Source organism: Natator depressus, chromosome 20, assembly GCF_965152275.1.
Source record: "Natator depressus isolate rNatDep1 chromosome 20, rNatDep2.hap1, whole genome shotgun sequence".
NCBI lineage: Eukaryota > Metazoa > Chordata > Testudines > Cheloniidae > Natator > Natator depressus.
In genome coordinates, this window is record NC_134253.1 from 4,383,623 (window position 1) to 4,402,989 (window position 19,367).

The following is a 19,367-nucleotide window of genomic DNA, read 5'->3' on the forward strand; positions in this document are numbered from 1 at the left end:
GTGATGGAGAATCAGCCTCATTCCCTTGGAAAGTTATTTCAATGGTTAATTAGCCTATTTATTATGTACACCTTAATTCTAGCCTGAAAATATCTAGTTTCAGTTTCTAGCCATTGGAGCTTGTTATGCCTTTGTCTGCTTGATTAAAGAGCCCTCTACTATCAAAAATCTTATCACATGTTGGTACTTATAGGGGGAGAAGGAAGAGCCCCCGCTCTCCTCCTTGGCTGGGATAAGAGGTGGCTGCCCCACTCCTACCCTTGGCTGGGATAAGCAGCCCCCCAAAGTTTCCCCTCCCTTTCTTGGCTAGAATAAGCCGCTCCTCTCCACTACTTGGCTGGGATAAGCAGCCTGCCCAAAGCCCCCATTCATGCATGGAATAAGCAGCCCCCCCCCGCTCCCTCTCCCCTCCTTGGCTGGGATAAGCAGCCCCCCCCCGGCTCCCCCTCCACTCCTTGGCTGGGATAAGCAGCCCCCCCCGGCTCCCCCTCCGCTCCTTGGCTGGGATAAGCAGCCCCCCCACCTCCCTCTCCCCTCCTTGGCTGGGATAAGCAGCCCCCCCCAGCTCCCTCTCCCCTCCTTGGCTGGGATAAGCAGCCCCCCCCGGCTCCCCCTCCCCTCCTTGGCTGGGATAAGCAGCCCCCCCACCTCCCCCTCCTCCTTGGCTGGGATAAGCAGCCCCCCCCCCCCGGCTTCCCCTCCCCTCCTCGGCTGGGATAAGCAGCCCACCCCCGGCTCCCCCTCCCCTCCTCGGCTGGGATAAGCAGCCCACCCCCGGCTCCCTCTCCCCTCCTCGGCTGGGATAAGCAGCCCCCCCCCGGCTTCCCCTCCCCTCCTTGGGTGGGATAAGCAGCCCACCCCCGGCTCCCCCTCCCCTCCTTGGCTGGGATAAGCGGCCCCCCCCGGCTCCCCCTCCTCTCCTTGCCCGGGATAAGCAGCCCTCCCCCGGCTCCCCCTCCCCTCCTTAGCTGGGATAAGCAGCCCCAGCTCCCTCTCCCCTCCTTGGCTGGGATAAGCAGCCCCCCCCCGGCTTCCCCTCCCCTCCTTAGCTGGGATAAGCAGCCCCCCCCGGCTCCCCCTCCCCTCCTTGGCTGGGATAAGCAGCCCCCACCCCAGGAACCCGGGAGTCCGGGGCGGGGCTAACTACTCCCGTCCCCAGCAGGGGCTCATCGTTCGGAACGGGGGTAGCCCCGCCCCTGCCCAAACGCGCCCAGTCCACGCCCCCCATGACCCCTCTGTCTTTCCCTCCCGCAGCCCCCGGCGCGGCGTCGTTACGTTATGACGCCGCGCGGCGAACGTAACACGTCATCTCCCCTCCTCTCCCCCCGCCCCCTTCCCAGCGCCGCAGTGACAATAACAAGGAAGTGAGCGGAGCGGACGGGTCCGGAACCGGCCGCAGCGAGTCCCCGAGCCCGAGCCGAACCCCGCGCCGCCATGAACAGCAAAGGCAAGGGCGGGGGGGAGCCCGGGGGCCCCTTTCCGCCGGTCGCCGGGCCCCGGGCCGCGGCCCCTTCAGAGCGGGCGTCGCCGTCGGTTACCGTGAGGCCGAGCCCGTGATGGGCGGGGAGTCCTGGCCAGTGGGAGCGCGGCGGGGGGCGGGGGCTCGGTTTCCATGACGCCGCACGCCTGGGCCTAGTCGTTAACCCCTTGGGTGCCGCGCGGCCGCTGTGTGGGGGGCGGGCTCCGAGGCCCGGGTGCTTCCCAGGCGGGGGGGGGGCGGCTGGCGTGAGTGGGGTGGTGTGGAGGTGGGGGAGGGTGAGAGCATCGTGGAGACAAGAGGGGGAGGGGTGCCCCCCAGGGAGGGAGGGAGGGGAGGGGTGTAGGGAGGAGAGGAAGGAGTGCAGGAGGGAGGAGGAGAAGGGGTGCTCTCCAAGGGGGAGGGATGTGCCCCATGAGGAGGGGGAGGGTTTTTTTTTTTTTTTTTTTTTTTTGGAGGTGGATGCCTATCCCAGCTAAGTGGCAGTGGTGGTAGCTGTAGGAGCCGGTAGTGATGGATCAAGGTAGGGCAGTTGTGAGGGCACCAGGGGCGGGTGGGGGCTGGAGGTGGTTGGGACAAGAGGGTGAGGGCAGTTGTGGTGGCTCCTTGTCGTCTTGAAGAAGCAGGGAGCCTGAGGCGTTGGTGGAAGGCCTATATTTAACGGTTAGCTCAACAGTTCAATGCCTGAACCTTGATTTGCTAACTCAGAATCCCTAAACTGTGTCACGAGGTCTCCCTTTAGACGCTTCCTGTAAGAGAGCTGCAGTGTCTGCGGGATGGCGCCGTGCCACAGCAGCACCCTGGAGGTGGATATGCCAGTCATGGGGGAGGGAGGCTGTTGGGGGTCGTGGTGGGGTCTACGCCATTGATGGGTGTCACTTGAGGGGTTAATGCACATTTGTATAACTCCATTTGATTGGGTTCATAATTTGCCTTGAGTAATGTGAGCTGCTCTGGCTTTTCCCAAGGGATCACAATCTTTAAATCGCTTCAAGAATCTTGGTTACTTGCCATTAACAAAGCTGCTTCTTTTCTCTGAATTTTCCTTGGGGCAGTGGCTCCCTCTAGTTTTGGATGCTCTCCTGGGGCACTGTGGGGATGAGCATCTTATAAAAGCTTGACTAGAACTCAAGTTACAAACCCTCCAAGGCCCCTATATTTCCCCCCCTCTTGATCCCCTCTTTAATGCTGTGTTGAATCTGTAACTCTCATAGAAACATTGATATTGGCATTAGGTGTGATAGAGCTTTTAACAATCATTACAAGAGTCCTGCTTTGACCTGATGGTGACGTATTAAAGCCACACCTCCTTGCCATTGCTAGCTATCTTACATGCAGCTGAAAAAACACACAGGAATTATTTATCTTAAACACATGATGTTGACCTGATGAGAAAAACAAACTGTAGAGCTAACTGCGGTAAAGATTAATAGGTGATTCCTTCAAAATTTCACCAAGATATTAAGCAGGACTTCCTATTGGCCTTCACTTTAAGAGCAATGCTACTGTACAACTACTTACTTTTGATACATTAAGATGCATGTTGCTTTAATGGAATGTCAACTTTTGTATGAATTAATAAAGGGGTAAGGAAGAGTAATTAGTGTAGGAGAGCCTGGGATTGGGAGCAGGTCCTCTCTTATTCTGGGGACTATATCTGTTTCTCACTTCAGTGTGTATTATGCCCCCTCTCTTTTGTTGAAACCAAGTTATCTTTTCTGTGAACTCTGCCTTCTGCGACTTGAGGCACGTGGAGTGACAGTGTTTAATTGTAAACATTAAGATAATTAACAGATGTTCTCTGGAAATTGCACTTATAACAACCTATCAGTAGCTTCAAATGATACAGGATCTAGTATTGTTGATGTCCCAGTAATTGTCTTAGATCTGTGGCAGAGAGTCAAAATTTTGTGACTTGCTAGTCTAAGCAGTGGAATGCCCAACTCTGAATAAGCAACTCTGCACAGGAAGGTAATTTAACTTTGCAGTAGCTTCGTTCCTTTAAAGGATTTTAATAGTACAGAAATTATTTTTTGCTTTAAATTCTGACCAGAGTGCAAGTATTGCCTGAACATGACTGAGTGGACTTTACTCAGTACCTGACACAGCTGCATTCCCTTCCCTCTTACGTCCTCTGCCTCTGGTTATGTGTGTAAAAACATCCATGATTTCAATCCCTTGTGGTCCCCTCTCTCTCAGATCCCTAAAGAAGGGGCTTTCCATAAACTCAACTTCCTGTCCCATTTCCATAATGGCAATTCAGTAAACATTCTCTTAATTCTCTTCTGCTTCTTAGGTCAATATCCGACACAGCCATCCTACCCAGTGCAACCTCCTGGTAATCCTTCTGTGTACCCACAGACAATATCTCTTCCTCAAGCGCCACCTTATACCGATGCACCTCCTGCTTACTCTGAGGTACGCAATATGTTCCTTTTGTATTCTTGCTCCACACCTGAAAAGTAAACTCGAACTGGTTACAAATGAATACTTAATACCTGCATTTGTTAGCCTGGAATGACCATTTGCACCTCCCAAGACTGGGCAGCAATCAGTCTGGCAGCTCTGTCTAGTGAGAAATCTGCTGAGTTAGGGCATGCCATTCTGACTACTAATTAGAAAAGCATGCTCTATGCACTTTGGAAGCTGTTTCAGGTTTCAAAATCCTTCTCTCTCTCTCTCCCCCACCTTCAGAAATCAGTAAAGCATTAGATAATAGCTTTGGCTAAATGCTCAAGCATAACATTGAGTAAAAACGAATCGACATTGCTGTCTGACAGAGGCTTCATGTATGGATACAAACAACATGTCTGTTCTGAAATGGGAAAAAATACTTGTTTTGTGATCTGGCTGAAATCCACAAATAACATTTCCTTTCCCAAATCCATTTAAAATGCCAGAAACTTTAGTCAAAGCTTCCCTTGGAGTGCCACTAGAGCTAACCTGCGTAGGCAAAAGCCAATAAGATGGTTCTCCTGGACCGATTCTGGCAGACAATCGAGAAGCACCGTGCCTCAAAGTGGCATAATCTGAACAAACTCCTCTCTCCTTCCAGATGGAGTTGTACTTTCAGGGAAGGGAATGGGACTACCTCTGTATTTGGGGAGGGTGGCAGCCCTATGACTTACTATCAGAGCTTTGAGAGAGAATTTGCGTAAATGGTTCTGGGGCGAGGAAAATCTTGTAACTTCCTTATGTTTCTCGTTCTAGCTCTATCGTCCAAGCTTTGTGCATCCAGGGGCTGCCACTGTACCTACTGTGTCTGCTGCATATCCTGGTACTTCTCTGTACCTACCCATGGCACAGTCTGTGGCTGTTGGCCCAATGGGCTCTTCAGTTCCAATGGCATATTATCCTGTCGGTCCCGTCTACCCTCCTGGGTCAACTGTCCTTGTTGAAGGTGGTTTTGATGCCGGAGCAAGGTTTGGGGCTGGTGCTACTGGTAGTGTTCCTGTAAGTATAAATGTATTGTGGAAACCCTGTATGTCTCGCTTTCAGAGTCACATGGGAGGCCAACAGCATAGGCAAGAGAGGCTATTCCTCAACCTCTAAACATTTATCAGAAGGTGCTTGTGTCCCTATTTAGGAACAATCAGCTACTAGGAGAGAACCGGTGTGAGCGACCTGTGCTTGTAGAGCTCGTGGTGTTCTGCTGCCGTCTTTTTCTGCCATCACGCCTCTACTTGGCTTTGGGGTGGATAAAAAAAGCCAAGGCGGCATTCATAGTTTTAATTCTTTCCTGTCCCGTTGCCTCACCCATTCTGTCCTTCTATGAATGGAGGAGGGACGACTCCTCTACTAGTTCAAACCAGGTGATCAGAGTGTTGCCCATCTGTTTGTGTACTATTAGGGGTGATCGCAGTTCAGTAGATAGCTGTGGGTGCACTGATGGTAATTATTATTCTGTGTTACAAAAGGGAGTGCCTGGTTCACTGTAATCCAAGACATGGAGGTTGCCCTCTGATCCTCTTACCTAATCCTCTTTGTTTTTCAGCCACCCCCTCCTGGCTGCCCTCCCAATGCAGCTCAGCTGGCAGCCATGCAGGGTGCCAATGTGTTAGTGACGCAACGGAAGGGAAGCTACTTCATGGGGGGCTCGGATGGTGGCTACACTATCTGGTGAACACAGAGGCGATGTTTGTGTAAGGAAAGACATCACATACTGTCAGCACTTCTCACAATGTAACTGCTTTAGTCATATTAACCTGAAGTTGCAGTTTAGACACATAACGGTGGGGTGTCTTCCTGGTGCCCAACCCTTCAGGCACTTTTAAAATTTAATAAGAAACCATGTAATGGTAGCAGTGCCTCTATTAAAGAGGGGTTAATTCATGAAATGAATGTGAGCTAAGCAGCCCCACAGATCTTCCTTTAATTCCACTGGAGTAATACTGCAGCACTGTCTCTTGGCTTTTATTAATCAACTGTCTATAAATTGTGGGGGGTGGGAGGAGAAGGGTCGGAAAGAAATCTGACTTCAAAGTATCAAACTATAATTCTTGCAGCTCAATCTCAAATCTATTGCTTATCAATAGGAGTGAGATTCATGCATCCTCTTTCTCCTTCCATAGATGGTGCTGGATAGAAAGCCAGCACATTAATTTCTCTGGTGGCCAAATAGGGCTTTTTCTCCCTCGCAACTTCACAGTAGAATGGATCCCTTGAAGCACTCTCTGTGCTCACATTCGCTCTTCATTTTTCTCCAGGAAGGTATGCAGCTTGGGTGTGACATGGGATGTTCTTTTGATACGTTCCCAGTAGCGTTGGGACTCCTTTGCACGTTGAGTCTAATCAAAGCCATGCTTTGGTGCCTGAAACACAGTGCAACTCCTGTTCGAACGTTTCATTAAATGCAAACTAGACTTTTAAAACTACAGCTTAATAACAAAACCACATTTTTAAAAGCAACTTGGTGTCTTGACAGCAAAACTTAAGGCTATTACTCAGAACAGAGAGACGGGTTTCCATCTGTGCTTGAGTGTGTAGCAACTGTCAATCAACACAGGTTAGCTTGGTGAATGGCTTGTTTTATGAATGCATCCTTTTAAAAATGACTTGAGTATAATGAAGTCTTATTAGGGTTAAGAAGAATATTTCAGGGATCCTCAATCTTTTGGTTTTTATTTTATGAAGAAAAAAATCAGATTTGGTGAATATATTTTATCTTGAGGTTTCAGTTGAATCTAAATCTCTGTATTCTATGTTGTGTTCAACCGTACAACTGACTGTTCTGGAAGTTCAGCATTATGTCTCTCTCTGTATACACTGTGGTGCACTTAACTTGTGGATTTTTTTTATACTAAAAAAAGTAGAATAAAGACTATTTTGAAAATTTGAATAAAGTGACAAAGTTGCATTAGACCTCACAAAGAACTCCTGACTGTTATTCAGCTCGGTGGTTAGTTGTTTTTTTTTGTTTTTGTTTTTTTTTTAAAGGCTTGCATCATCTTTCCTGCCTTCTTGCAAACTTCATCTTAAACAGGTTTTGTGAAAGGGGAACTTTTCTTAAGAGGTGAGGAGAACCCTGTAGATCTCCTGAGAGCATTTCACACTAGTCTAACCTAACACAGGGAAGGATGAAAGGAAATTTGAGTAGATTGTTCTGTTGCTGTGTGAGGATATCACAGAATGGCATGATGGGTAAGTGGACTTGCGGTACAATAGAGGGTCATGCCAAACTGAAGGATTTTTAGTCTCTTGGACACTGGCATACTGCTTCAGAAGCTAAGCAATCCAGGGCATGTTGAGTCATCTAGACTAGAGGGGCTCAGTCATTTAACGCCGATGGTCTACAGCAAACATAAGGGCAATGTCGTTTCAGGCACCTTTTTTCCATCCTTAACAGGGAATTATTGCTGATAGAGGTAAAGAGCTTTGAATTTTAGTGCTTGATTCAGCTTAAGATCACATAACTTGCCCTAAATACGGGTGTTTTTCCTTTTGGTGGTGGCACTGTGCAGAACAGTGATACAACAGCCTACACCACAAGGAGGCATGACTTTATTATGCTGAGTGACTTTTGTTTACATGAAATAAGCTGCTAGCCTCACCGCTTGTAAGGACGTAATAGGAATTATTGTGCTTTATTAGAGCATGGATCTGTCTGGTCTCAGACACTGGCCAGTGCCACATGCAACACCTCAAAGTGCAAGAAACCCTGTAGCGGACAACACTGAATAATCAGCTCCTAAGGCAAGTTTCTTTAATTGGCCTCTGCCAGCTAAGGGCTGTCCTCATTTTGAGAGGCAGTGTGCTCCAAGGGTTAAGACACTGGGCTGGGATCAGGAGCCCTGGGTTCTCTTCCAGCTCTACCACTGACTTGCTGTATGACCTTAGGCAAGTCACTTCCCCTGTCTGTGCTTCCAGTTCCCCTCCTGCTTGGTGGCCCTTTAAACTAAATTCTTTGGGGCAGGGACTCACTAGGCAATTGTATTAGAGCCTAGCATGATAGAGGCCTCTAGGCTTTATTGTAACACAAATAACAACTTGATTAACTTTGGCCTTTAATCTGTGTCTCCTCCCCCCCCTTCCTTAACATTCTTTGCTTGAGGAGAGAAACTCTAGATGTTTGGTAGTCCATTTTACAAACCAGACAAAGAAGTGTGCTATCATCCCAGCTAGCACTTTTACAGTGTAGTTCTTCCAATCCAATCACTTTTATTAAGCTGGAGATCCTTGCCTTCAGTTTAACCAGAATTCTACGCAGTGGAATGATGGTTGAGGTTAGCACTGTGCACATATTACACTTTTCCTTCTTGGATTAATTTAATAAATTAGGGGGAAAAAGTCTCTAGATCCCAAGTCCCGGAAACATGGGTAACTTAGCATCAAACCTGAGTATGGCATAGAAGCTGTTAGCCACACTGAATGGGTTATATAAAATATTCTTCCTTTTCTCCTTTCGAAGGGAGGTTCTCCATCTGTACAGACACATCTGCTTCTGGTTGCTCATAGGTATGGTAGCTACCTTTATTCTTGTACAGGTATGTGATGATTATTACCAGGACTGTCAGTAGTGTGATGAAAACCACCGTGATGATGCCTTCCAAAGAAGAAGAAAGCCAGATTAGGATATAGCCTTGCCCAGGTCAGCCTCTAGCTGCTCACTTAGAAAGCTTGCTTGATCTGTAATAATACTAGCATTGGTCTGAAGAGCAGCAGAACAAAATGGGATGCTAGCAGGTCTATATTTATTTCAAACTGGGAAAACAGTACAAAAGTGTGTATTAAAAAATAACTCACTGTAGGGGGCAAGGAAGAGGTACAGCGCTAGCCTGGGATTTAAGTCTAGATTCTGTTCCCTTCTCTGGGGACAGATTTTTAAAGGCATTTTGGCTCCTAAAGATGCAGATTGAAAATCCCACTAGGTCCCTATCTTGTCATACAGTAGGGCCAGGGAGCAGTGGGAGAGGGGAGATATATAAACCCTAGGCTAATTAAGGTGTGGTTCCCTGTAGACTAGGGAAGGTTACTGCAGGTTAATTGGAGCACCTGTAGTCAATTAAGGCCCTGTCAGGAACCTAATAAAAACACCCTGCTTGAGGCAGACAGCCTGGTGCAAGGAAGGAGAGAGGACTGGGATTTAGAGGTGTGTTGCTGAGATTTGAAAGACCAGAGAACTGGAGGAAGGGACACCCTGCCCCAACATCAAGGACCAAGGGTAACCCTACCCAAGGGCAAAGAGGGTAAGAATCCCGCATGGGCTGGGGCTCAGAGTGCAGAGCAAACCCAGACCTCTTCCCCGCTTCCCTCCTCTACCACCTTTCCGGGCCACTAGCGGGGCCCTCGGTGCCCCAAGAGCAGGGGCAAGGGGTGGCGTCTAGCCTCCCTGTCAAGAAAAGCACAGATCCCAACATCAGCCATTTTGCCACAATCTTTAGGCACCTAAATACCTTTTAAAAATCTATCCCTTGGTCTGTATGCCTCAGTTCCTCATCTCTAAAATAGAATAGGAAAGTACTACCTCATCAGGTGTTGTGTGAATTAATATGTTGAGTGTGAGAGGCTCAGATACTATGCTGATGGGGACCATATAGTACTGTAATATCATTTACTATATTCATGCATGAATTTGGGAAAGCAGTGTGGCACGGACTGCACAGGAAAAGATGTGGGTTTCATGTCTGGCTCTGTGCCTGACTTGTGGTCTTGGACTTGCCACTCCTCTTTTCTGTACCTCAGTTCCCTACCCATAAAATGACAGTAATATCTCCCTTGCTGTTGAGAAGCTTAAACAATTGATTGAGAACTTCAGAAGCAAGATGGATTTGTCGTGGTGTCTAGAAATGATCTAGGATGCTCCTCTTTTTCCTGATCTTTAAATAGAATAGCTTATGGAATATTAGTAAAGCAGCTGAGATGTATGCTAAGGTGATAGAAAAAGCCGTTTATCAGCAGTTGCTGGCTACTGGTTTCTTTGTTACGGGAAATTAACGTTTCAGCCAAAAGCAGGCAGATCGCTCTTAACCAGCAACACAGTATACCCTGAAGAGATGCTTCAGACAACAGCACCTGTAGTAAAGTGTTACACCTGGAAATAAGGTTATCGAAGCAGCCTATGACAAGGCTTGGAGACTGGCTAAGAGGCAAGACTAACCTTATGTGCATGGACAGAGACGGAGGTGGCATTGATTTGGTTGGGTCAGTAGCTGTATAATCCAGAGTTTTTTTTTTTTTTTTTTCTATACCCATTTCCTCTCTCTCTTAGTTCAGGGCCGGGGGAAAATCCACACTATCTCTTTTGTCTCCTCTCTATGCTTAGAACCTGGGCTGGGTGAAATTCACTGTTGCTTTAGCTTCATGTAGGCCATCTCTGCGGGGGTCAATCTAGAATTGTTCTCAGTAAAAAGGGACTGCGAGGCTATTAAACTCCTCTGCCTGGAAAAGTTCAGCAGCTGTCAGCTGGATAAAAGTGACCTAGCTTCAGGCGCTGTTATAACCCCTCGGTATGGTGCATTCCTGGCGTACATATTTACCGAGGTCAGTGCTGAAATTTTGTGCGTTAGCTGGGAACTGCCAAGGTCATCCAAGTTGCCATATGGCCCCTCGCAGCAATGAAAAGAACCATTAACGCCTCAGCGTGGAAGAAAGATGAGTAGGTCCTGTACAGTGAGCTACTTTGATTAGGCTCTGAGCTTTTCCCCAGAAAGTGTCTATATTGCTATGTATCACGGTACAGAGCAGAGTGATGGCCTATGTGCTGCTTGGGATCAATCTGCAATGATAGTAATGTCCTACCTGCAATGACAGCCACACTGGCTTCCTCTTGGAGAGACGGCGTATTTATCTTCAGAAAAGGGGTGGTCAGCTCTTCTTTAGAACGCCAGGGAAGGAAAGAATGTAAGTGACACTGTTATTGAAGCATCTTCAAGGCACTTAGTTACACAAGAATAGGTCTTATGCTAAGACTTGTTTAGTAGCGTTGGTTGAAAATTTTTCATTGAAACAGTTTTGGGTTTGGAAACAGGCTTAAAACAAAAAGGAAGTGTTTTCTTCACACAACGCACAATCAGGCCGTGGGACTCTTTGCTAGAGGATGTTGTAAAGAACAAGACTATAACAGGGTTCAAAAAAGAACTAGATAAGTTCATGGAGGATAGGTCCATCAATGGCTATTAGCCAGGATGGGCAGGGATGGTGTCCCTAGCCTCTGTTTGCCAGCAGCTGGGAATGGGCAGCAGGGGATGGATCACTTGATGATTCCCTGTTCTGTTCATTCCCTCTAGGGCACCTGGCATTGGCCACTGTCGGAAGACAGGATACTGGGCTAGATGGACAGGATGGCTGTTCTTATGAAAATGCCCTTTTGGCAAAACCAGTTTTTTTTTTTGTTTTTTTTTGGTAGTGAAATTGTACTGACAATTTTGTTTAGAAAAAAATAGTTTCAAAAATGTAAACACAACCCAGTGTGACACTTTTAGAACAAAGTTTTGATTTTTTCTTGGCAAAATGACTGGTTTGAAGCTTACTTCATGAGATATTTTTTAAAAAACGGTTGAAATCCAAATTAAATGTTTTGATAGACCTGAAGTGATTTTTTTTTTCCAGGTCATTTTGAATTTTTTTTTTTTTAAATTTTGGATTTGTCCCAATTTGAGTCAAATTCCAAAATTCCGTGTTCCGAAATTTCAGTTTCTCACAGCATGGAAAATCAGTTTTCCGACCAATTCTGTCGTTTACCACAGATGAACCCTCGAATGAGAGTGAAGTCTGGAAACTTTGAAACCAACATGTGGTTTCAATGTGTAGCAGCCGCTGCAGTAATGCAGCTGCTCAGCTGTCCCCTTAATTAAATGATTAGAGCAGTGGCCTTCATTAGCAGCCCAGAGGCAATTGACACTTTTGGCCAAATCTGTGGACTTTAATGGTGCAACATGCCTATTGGAATCCGTGAGTTTTGCTCAATTCAAGACTCCAAGACATGGTTTAACAGCATCTTTCCCATCATTCTATGGCATTATGTAATCGGGCTGTCTCCTTGCACATCGTGTTATAAAAACCTGCAGTGCTACCAGCAGGAATGGTCTGGCAGTAGCTCTGTTACAAATTGTCTTACAAGTTCTCAACCTGAGACAATTTTGCTTCAAGAGTGGGTGGGATTATTTGTTTAGGGATGTGGGTTTGTCTTCATGTGGCACAGTTATAAAGGGGCCTTTTGGATAGGGGAAACCAGGAAAAAAATAGAAGCAAGCTGCATGCACAGCATGTGTGTTTCCTGCAATGTCTTCAGCATTAACAAACTTGCATTCACAAATGCATCTACAGTTTGGCTTATTATAAACTTCTTACAATACAACATCTTAGCAGGAGAGGCAGATGAGGCCACATATAAACCTGCCTCTTCATTTTGTATCATGCAAGAGGTGCTGCTTTTCCTTGCCAGCTAGTAAACCAAGCTGTGATTTACTGACTCCTTACCAGGTCTGCGACCTGCCAAACTTTCAAGCGCTTCTTACCTGTAGGTAGCAGAGGTGGTGGAGTAGCTGCCATGGATCTAGCTGAGTTGCAGGTGTTTTTATCCTTCCACTTTAAATTTTGGGATCTTTTAGAACTACAAAAACAGCCAGAAAAGTGATGTTAGATTTATTAGTGTCTCACAAGGGAGAGTGCAACTCAGCTAATTACCCTCATGCTTAGTTATGGTAGAATCTGAACTTGTGATCAGTCACCCACCATCAAAAGCAGCACTTACTTTGAGAAGAAAACAAAACAGTCTAATTTGTGCAGACCTCATTGGAATAGTTGAGCCCAGGGTCAACCCAGGAGCAAGTTAAGAAAAGCGGGGATTGGGAAAGCCTAGGTGACTATCCAGCATCTTCAAGCAGGTCCTGTTCTATTTGTTCGTTAAGCCAGGATCAGAGCAGACCAATGATGAAGTGGGAAATTGTCTCTAGACATGCCATTTGTTCTCTGATTCAATTTAAGCACATATCATAGAATCATAGAATATCAGGGTTGGAAGGGACCCCAGGAGGTCATCTAGTCCAACCCCCTGCTCAAAGCAGGACCAATCCCCAATTAAATCATCCCAGCCAGGGCTTTGTCAAGCCTGACCTTAAAAACTTCTAAGGAAGGAGATTCTACTACCTCCCTAGGTAACGCATTCCAGTGTTTCACCACCCTCCTGGTGAAAAAGTTTTTCCTAATATCCAACCTAAACCTCCCCCACTGCAACTTGAGACCATTACTCCTTGTTCTGTCATCTGCTACCATTGAGAATAGTCTAGAACCATCCTCTCTGGAACCACCTCTCAGGTAGTTGAAAGCAGCTATCAAATCCCCCCTCATTCTTCTCTTCTGCAGACTAAACAATCCCAGTTCCCTCAGCCTCTCCTCATAAGTCATGTGTTCCAGACCCCTAATCATTTTTGTTGCCCTTCGCTGGACTCTCTCCAATTTATCCACATCCTTCTTGTAGTGTGGGGCCCAAAACTGGACACAGTACTCCAGATGAGGCCTTACCAGTGTCAAATAGAGGGGAACGATCACGTCCCTCGATCTGCTGGCAATGCCCCTACTTATACATCCCAAAATGCCATTGGCCTTCTTGGCAACAAGGGCACACTGCTGACTCATATCCAGCTTCTCATCCACTGTCACCCCTAGGTCCTTTTCCGCAGAACTGCTGCCTAGCCATTCGGTCCCTAGTCTGTAGCGGTGCATTGGGTTCTTCCGTCTTAAGTGCAGGACCCTGCACTTATCCTTATTGAACCTCATCAGATTTCTTTTGGCCCAATCCTCCAATTTGTCTAGGTCCCTCTGTATCCTATCCCTGCCCTCCAGCATATCTACCACTCCTCCTAGTTTAGTATCATTCGCAAATTTGCTGAGAGTGCAATCCACACCATCCTCCAGATCATTTATGAAGAAATTGAACAAAACCGGCCCCAGGACCGACCCCTGGGGCACTCCACTTGACACCGGCTGCCAACTAGACATGGAGCCATTGATCACTAGCCGTTGAGCCCGACAATCTAGCCAACTTTCTACTCACCTTATAGTGCATTCATCCAGCCCATACTTCTTTAACTTGCTGACAAGAATACTGTGGGAGACCGTGTCAAAAGCTTTGCTAAAGTCAAGAAACAATACATCCACTGCTTTCCCTTCATCCACAGAACCAGTAATCTCATCGTAGAAGGCGATTAGATTAGTCAGGCATGACCTTCGCTTGGTGAATCCATGCTGACTGTTCCTGATCACTTTCCTGTCATGTAAGTGCTTCAGGATTGATTCTTTGAGGACCTGCTCCATGATTTTTCTGGGGACTGAGGTGAGGCTGACTGGCCTGTAGTTCCCAGGATCCTCCTTCTTCCCTTTTTTAAAGATTGGCACTACATTAGCCTTTTTCCAGTCATCTGGGACTTGCCACGAGTTTTCAAAGATAATGGCCAATGGCTCTGCAATCACAGCCGCCAATTCCTTTAGCACTCTCGGATGCAACTCGTCCGGCCCCATGGACTTGTGCATGTCCAGCTTTTCTAAATAGTCCCTAACCACCTCTTTCTCCACAGAGGGCTGGCCGTCTACTCCCCATGCTGTGATGCCCAGCGCAGCAGTCTGGGAGCTGACCTTGTTAGTGAAGACAGAGGCAAAAAAAGCATTGAGTACATTAGCTTTTTCCACATCCTCTGTCACTAGGTTGCCTCCCTCATTCAGTAAGGGGCCCACACTTTCCTTGGCTTTCTTCTTGTTGCCAACATACCTGAAGAAACCCTTCTTGTTACTCTTGACATCTCTTGCTAGCTGCAGCTCCAGGTGCGATTTGGCCCTCCTGATTTCATTCCTACATGCCCGAGCAATATTTTTATACTCTTCCCTGGTCATATGTCCAACCTTCCACTTCTTGTAAGCTTCTTTTTTGTGTTTAAGATCCGCTAGGATTTCACCATTAAGCCAAGCTGGTCGCCTGCCATATTTACTGTTCTTTCGACTCATCGGGATGGCTTGTCCCTGTAAGCTCAACAGGGATTCCTTGAAATACAGCCAGCTCTCCTGGACTCCTTTCCCCTTCATGTTAGTCCCCCAGGGGATCCTACCCATCCGTTCCCTGAGGGAGATGCCTGACACACATGACACTTTACACCTTCACAATGCTTTCCATGCACTCTAATTAGTAAGTCCTTACAACTTCTGTGCTATGCATATAATTTTCTTTGTCATAAAAGGGGACAATGAGGCACAGATATGTTAAGGCCAGAATGTCTAAAGGTGGCCTTTGATTTTGGGGGCTTGAGTTTTGAGTGCTTCCCATCAGCCACACGGGACCTGATTTTCCAGGGTGCTGGGCACAGCCACACCTTCTGCTGACTTCATTGGGAGTGGTGGGTGCTCAGCCCTCTGAAAAAAAGGCCCCAAGTGTAGCTAGATGGGCACCCTCAATTGGAAGCTATTTTGAAAACTTTGGATTCAAGTGTCAGTTTAGAATTTCTGGGCCTATGTTCATACCGCTAGACTTAGGGATTCTTGTTTTCAATTTGACCTTTGCCATCACTCTCCTGATCAGGAGCACTCTTATGGAGCTGTCTGGGTGGGTAATAGGGTTACCATCTTTGAAATGCAAACCCCCCCCCCCACACACACACACAAGGCAAGTCCACCGCACTCCCAACCACAAGGCAACTCTGCAACCCCCCTTCAGCAGACACTTATCTAGAGAGAGAACACCGTATAGATAAGATTGATAACATTGCCGGTCTCCTCACTCTCCCGGGACTCAAACCCCCTCTCACACGCATGCAGTGTGCTTTGGGTGACCAGATAGAAAATGTGAAAAATTGGGACAGGAGGTGGGGGGTAATAGGCACCTATATAAGAAAAAGCCCCATATAGCGGGACATCCGGTCACCCTAAGTGTGCTTGTGTGTTGGTGGGCAGTCAGTCAGCTGCTGTATTTTCAACAGGTCTGATCTGTTTTCACGTAAACTGTGGAAGTGGGGACCACTGCAGCATCTTTAGCTGGACACAAACTTTTAACATTAGGTATCCCAGTATATGGTGGTGATAATGCAAATCTTTAGACCCTTGTAAAAAAACCCGGCAGAGTAAATTTTTCTGGCAATTAGCAAATCCATTAAAAAAAATGGCCAGGCTGGTCAAATACCAGCCAGCTGGTAACCCTAGTGGGTAAGTACATGTATACAAAGAGACTGAAGAGTTAGGTGAGAACTTCTAGACTCAAATTACAAGAGCACGTAATTTGACAGGGGTTTTGTGTGATCTTGCTCAATTAATAGACTTGATTGGTTTCTAAAATCTAATAACTCTGAATCTCCGTGCATAAGCAAACTCTTAACAGGCAGAATAAAGCCTTTAACATGAGAAAATAAAGAGTTCTAGACAACTGGCTCTACCCCAAGCAAGCGGAGATGTCTCACCCCATTCTGCTACACGGCAGTTTGCATTGCTTAAGTTTAAATGTCTTGCTAATCAAAGTAGTAATGCCCGGCATTCACATTGCCCCCCCCACTTAAAAACAGGATCTCAACAATTAAACATGTGGAAAAGGCTGCATGCATTACTTCCACGCTCTTGTAAAGATTCTTCTCAGCTACATTGTCAGTGGACCCGCCCTCATATCTGCATCTCTAGTTTTAATGGCCGTTGCAGTTAGATCTCTGTGTATTTTATTAGGCAGGGCTCTGCCTCACACCCCTTGTTCCCAAGGCTGCCTGCCTCATAGCAAATGACTCACCCAAGTACTTGCAATAAAATTAGCAGCAGCAGCTTCCCTACTCCAATCAAGTGACTCAGCTGCTGTGCAGAAACTGACCACTAGGTGTCAGGCTAAAATAAATTTTAAAACAGCAGTTCAACAACACACAAATGGGGTCAGAGAAGCGTCCTACAGTTTCTACTTCAGTATCAGTCTCTGTATTTAAAAGCATCTTGTTAACTTAAGAGCATATGGCACAGTGTAAGGCTGTAAACCCAGATGTTCTCTATTGAAACTGAAAGATCTAAATTAGTTTCCACTATTTACACTCCAATTTAGTCTGTGGTTGACTTAGGGCCAGATGGTATCTTCTTGTTAACCAGCTCATTATCAACTTATGTTCTCCCCATATGTGTTATGTCCACCTGTTCTCTCTCATTTTTAGACCTGCATTTTAAGCTGTCCAGGGTAGGTCCTGCCTTTTTGCTGCATGTTTGTACAGTGCCTCGTACAATCACTCAGGGATCTTACTGTTCTTACTTAGATCTTACTGTAACACCTAATGGGAGGCTGCACAGCCATGCAGGGGAGTAAAGGAGAGGAAGACAACCCCCAGCGCAGGGCACAGTGAAGACCAGTAGCTTCTCTCATACCCCTGTAGATAGGTAGGTAGGTAGGCAGGCAGGGGCAGAAACTTCATTTGGAAACACCACCACCACCACCCCCGCCCCTTCTTCCCTTCCAAAAATGCATTCTAGCTGAGCCGGGAAGTAATCCACTGCTGGTCTAGCCCAGTAGCAGATTACTTCTTAGAAAAAAGGGGAACCAGTGAACTGTGACTCTGAGTCACAGTTTGTCCCATGACCTGCTCTTAGAGCGCCACACTGTCTTACACAGGCCAAATTGTGAGACAACGCACTTCCTTAATTTGAACACGAGAGATAGACTGGTCATAGTGTCACTGACACTATCATTTCTCGCTAAGCTTTTATAAAAATGAGGAGTCCTTATGGCACCTTAGATACTAACACATTTATTTAGGCATAAGCTTTTGTAGGCTAAAACCCACTTCATCAGATGCATGGAGTGAAAATACACTCCATGCATCTGATGAAGTGGGTTGTAGCACAAGAAAGCTTATGCTTAAATAAATGTTAGTCTCTAAGGTGCCACAAGAACTCCTCGTCATTTTTGCTGATACAGAGTAACACGGCTACCACTTCGTAAGCTTTTATACTGCACTCACCACCATCTGCTAAGTGCTGCCACCTAGAGCTGCAAACAGTACAGAGCAAACGTTTGAAATCCAACTAAAAAGCCTTTCTAGTGAATTGGATTCATGAAAACATTGCTATACTCATACCTTTTGTAAAAAGGTTTCTGACGTCAGTACCTGAGTCTAAGTCACTCGACAACATTGCTTTAGAAGTGTTTCCTTAGTGTGATGCCAAGTTATACGAAGGTAAAATGTCATCCCTGGACGTTCAGAATGTGAGCATGCACCTGAGCAAGCAACGGGAAAGTGACAGACTTCCTGAAGATAATTGCCCCTGTGAAAGCCAGGAAAGGTAGCTTGTGATTTTACAAGCCTCGCAGGGTTTGTAAAGAGACTGTCAACTGTGCTTTCAATCATGGTATCTTCAGTGGATTTTAAAGACGGTGTTTAGCATGGAGGAATGCAGTGAGTAAGGGCATTTCAGCGGCAGTCAGATGATTTTGGGGGCAACCTGATTTAGGGATTTCAGCGAGGAAGAGGAAGCACTGGTTAATATGATGAAGGTTAGCAAAGGCTGGAGCATGATGCAGTGGAGTGGTTACAACAAAGTATGGAACAGTTGGTTATAATTTTACTCCTGCATGATGGGCATTTTGCTTGGACCCTATTGAGCTGCACACTGAAATGTGAGCACAAAACTCACCTAGCTACAACAGACACAAAACTCGGCTACAGAGCAATCCAGGAGTCACTGTGATCTGCAAACACTAATGCCATAGTGAGAGGCTGGAAAGAAATTCTACCTCCAGAATGACAGTCAGCAGTTAAAGGTAAGTACACCATGCCTGCAAAAACAGGGTGAATCCGTGAACAAAGCTTGTATACTTTCTCTTCCATTGAGCCCATTGCCTTCAGATGCTACAAGGCAGTACTGGAGCATGATGCCCTTGTGAATCAGGGAAGTTAGGAGTGACAGTGTATAATGCAGTCAGTGTAGGGCAGGGGTGGGCAAACGTTTTGTCCCGAGGGCCACATTGGGGAATAGAAATCGTATGTCAGGACTTGAATGCTCACAAAATTGGGGTTGGGGTGCGGGAGGGGGTGAGGGCTCTGGTTGGAGGTGCAGGCTCTGGGGTGGGGCTGGGGGTGAGGAGTTTGGGGTGTAGGAGGGTGCTGTAGGCTGGGGCTGAGGGGTTCGGAGGGCGGAAGGGGGATCAGGGCTGGGGTGCGGGAAGGGGTGCAGGTTCTGGCTGGGGGCGCGGGCTCTTGGGTGGGTCAGGGATGAGAGGTTTGGGGTGCAGGAGGGTGCTACAGGCTGGGATTGAGGGGTTTGGAGAGCGGGCGGGGGGGATCAGGGGGGGGGCGTGGGGAGAGGCTCAGGGGCAGGCTTACCTCAAGTGGCTCCTGGAAGCAGCGGCATGTCCCTTCTCCGGCTCCTACGTGGAGGCACGGCCAGGCAGCTCTGCACGCTGCCCCATCTGCAGGCACCGCCCCTGCAGTTCCCATTGGACTGTGTAGGA

At 47.0% G+C, this 19,367-nt stretch overlaps 2 protein-coding genes across 2 annotated transcripts; one reads left to right on the forward strand and one right to left on the reverse strand.

Moving 5' to 3' along the window:
* Window positions 1-1,311: 1,311 nt before the first annotated feature.
* On the forward strand, window positions 1,312-6,840 carry DAZAP2 (DAZ associated protein 2). The gene is made up of 4 exons (XM_074935695.1): window positions 1,312-1,447; window positions 3,774-3,895; window positions 4,688-4,930; window positions 5,472-6,840. The coding sequence occupies exons 1-4, from the start codon at window positions 1,435-1,437 to the stop codon at window positions 5,598-5,600; spliced, it is 507 nt and encodes a 168-aa protein (XP_074791796.1). The 5' UTR covers window positions 1,312-1,434; the 3' UTR covers window positions 5,601-6,840.
* Window positions 6,841-7,532: 692 nt separating this feature from the next.
* Window positions 7,533-14,803, reverse strand: SMAGP (small cell adhesion glycoprotein). Its single transcript, XM_074935546.1, has 4 exons — window positions 13,971-14,803; window positions 12,433-12,527; window positions 10,715-10,789; window positions 7,533-8,519 (listed from the first exon to the last, which is right to left on the reverse strand). Exons 1-4 carry the CDS (start codon window positions 14,801-14,803, stop codon window positions 8,350-8,352), a joined length of 1,173 nt encoding a protein of 390 aa, XP_074791647.1. The 3' UTR covers window positions 7,533-8,349.
* Between the last annotated feature and the right edge of the window lie 4,564 nt (window positions 14,804-19,367).

Bases quoted from the DNA above. Each gene is read 5' to 3' on its own strand.
- DAZAP2 (XM_074935695.1), top strand. The intron at 3,896-4,687 runs GTACGCAATATG...TTCTCGTTCTAG, and splicing joins CACCTCCTGCTTACTCTGAG to CTCTATCGTCCAAGCTTTGT. The intron at 4,931-5,471 runs GTAAGTATAAAT...TTTGTTTTTCAG, and splicing joins GTGCTACTGGTAGTGTTCCT to CCACCCCCTCCTGGCTGCCC.
- SMAGP (XM_074935546.1), bottom strand. From the start codon at position 14,803: ATGACCAGGGAAGAGTATAAAAATATTGCTCGGGCATGTAGGAATGAA. The intron at 12,528-13,970 runs GTGAGTAGAAAG...CTGTTTTTGTAG, and splicing joins CTGGATGAATGCACTATAAG to TTCTAAAAGATCCCAAAATT. The intron at 10,790-12,432 runs GTAAGAAGCGCT...GGCGTTCTAAAG, and splicing joins ACCACCTCTGCTACCTACAG to AAGAGCTGACCACCCCTTTT.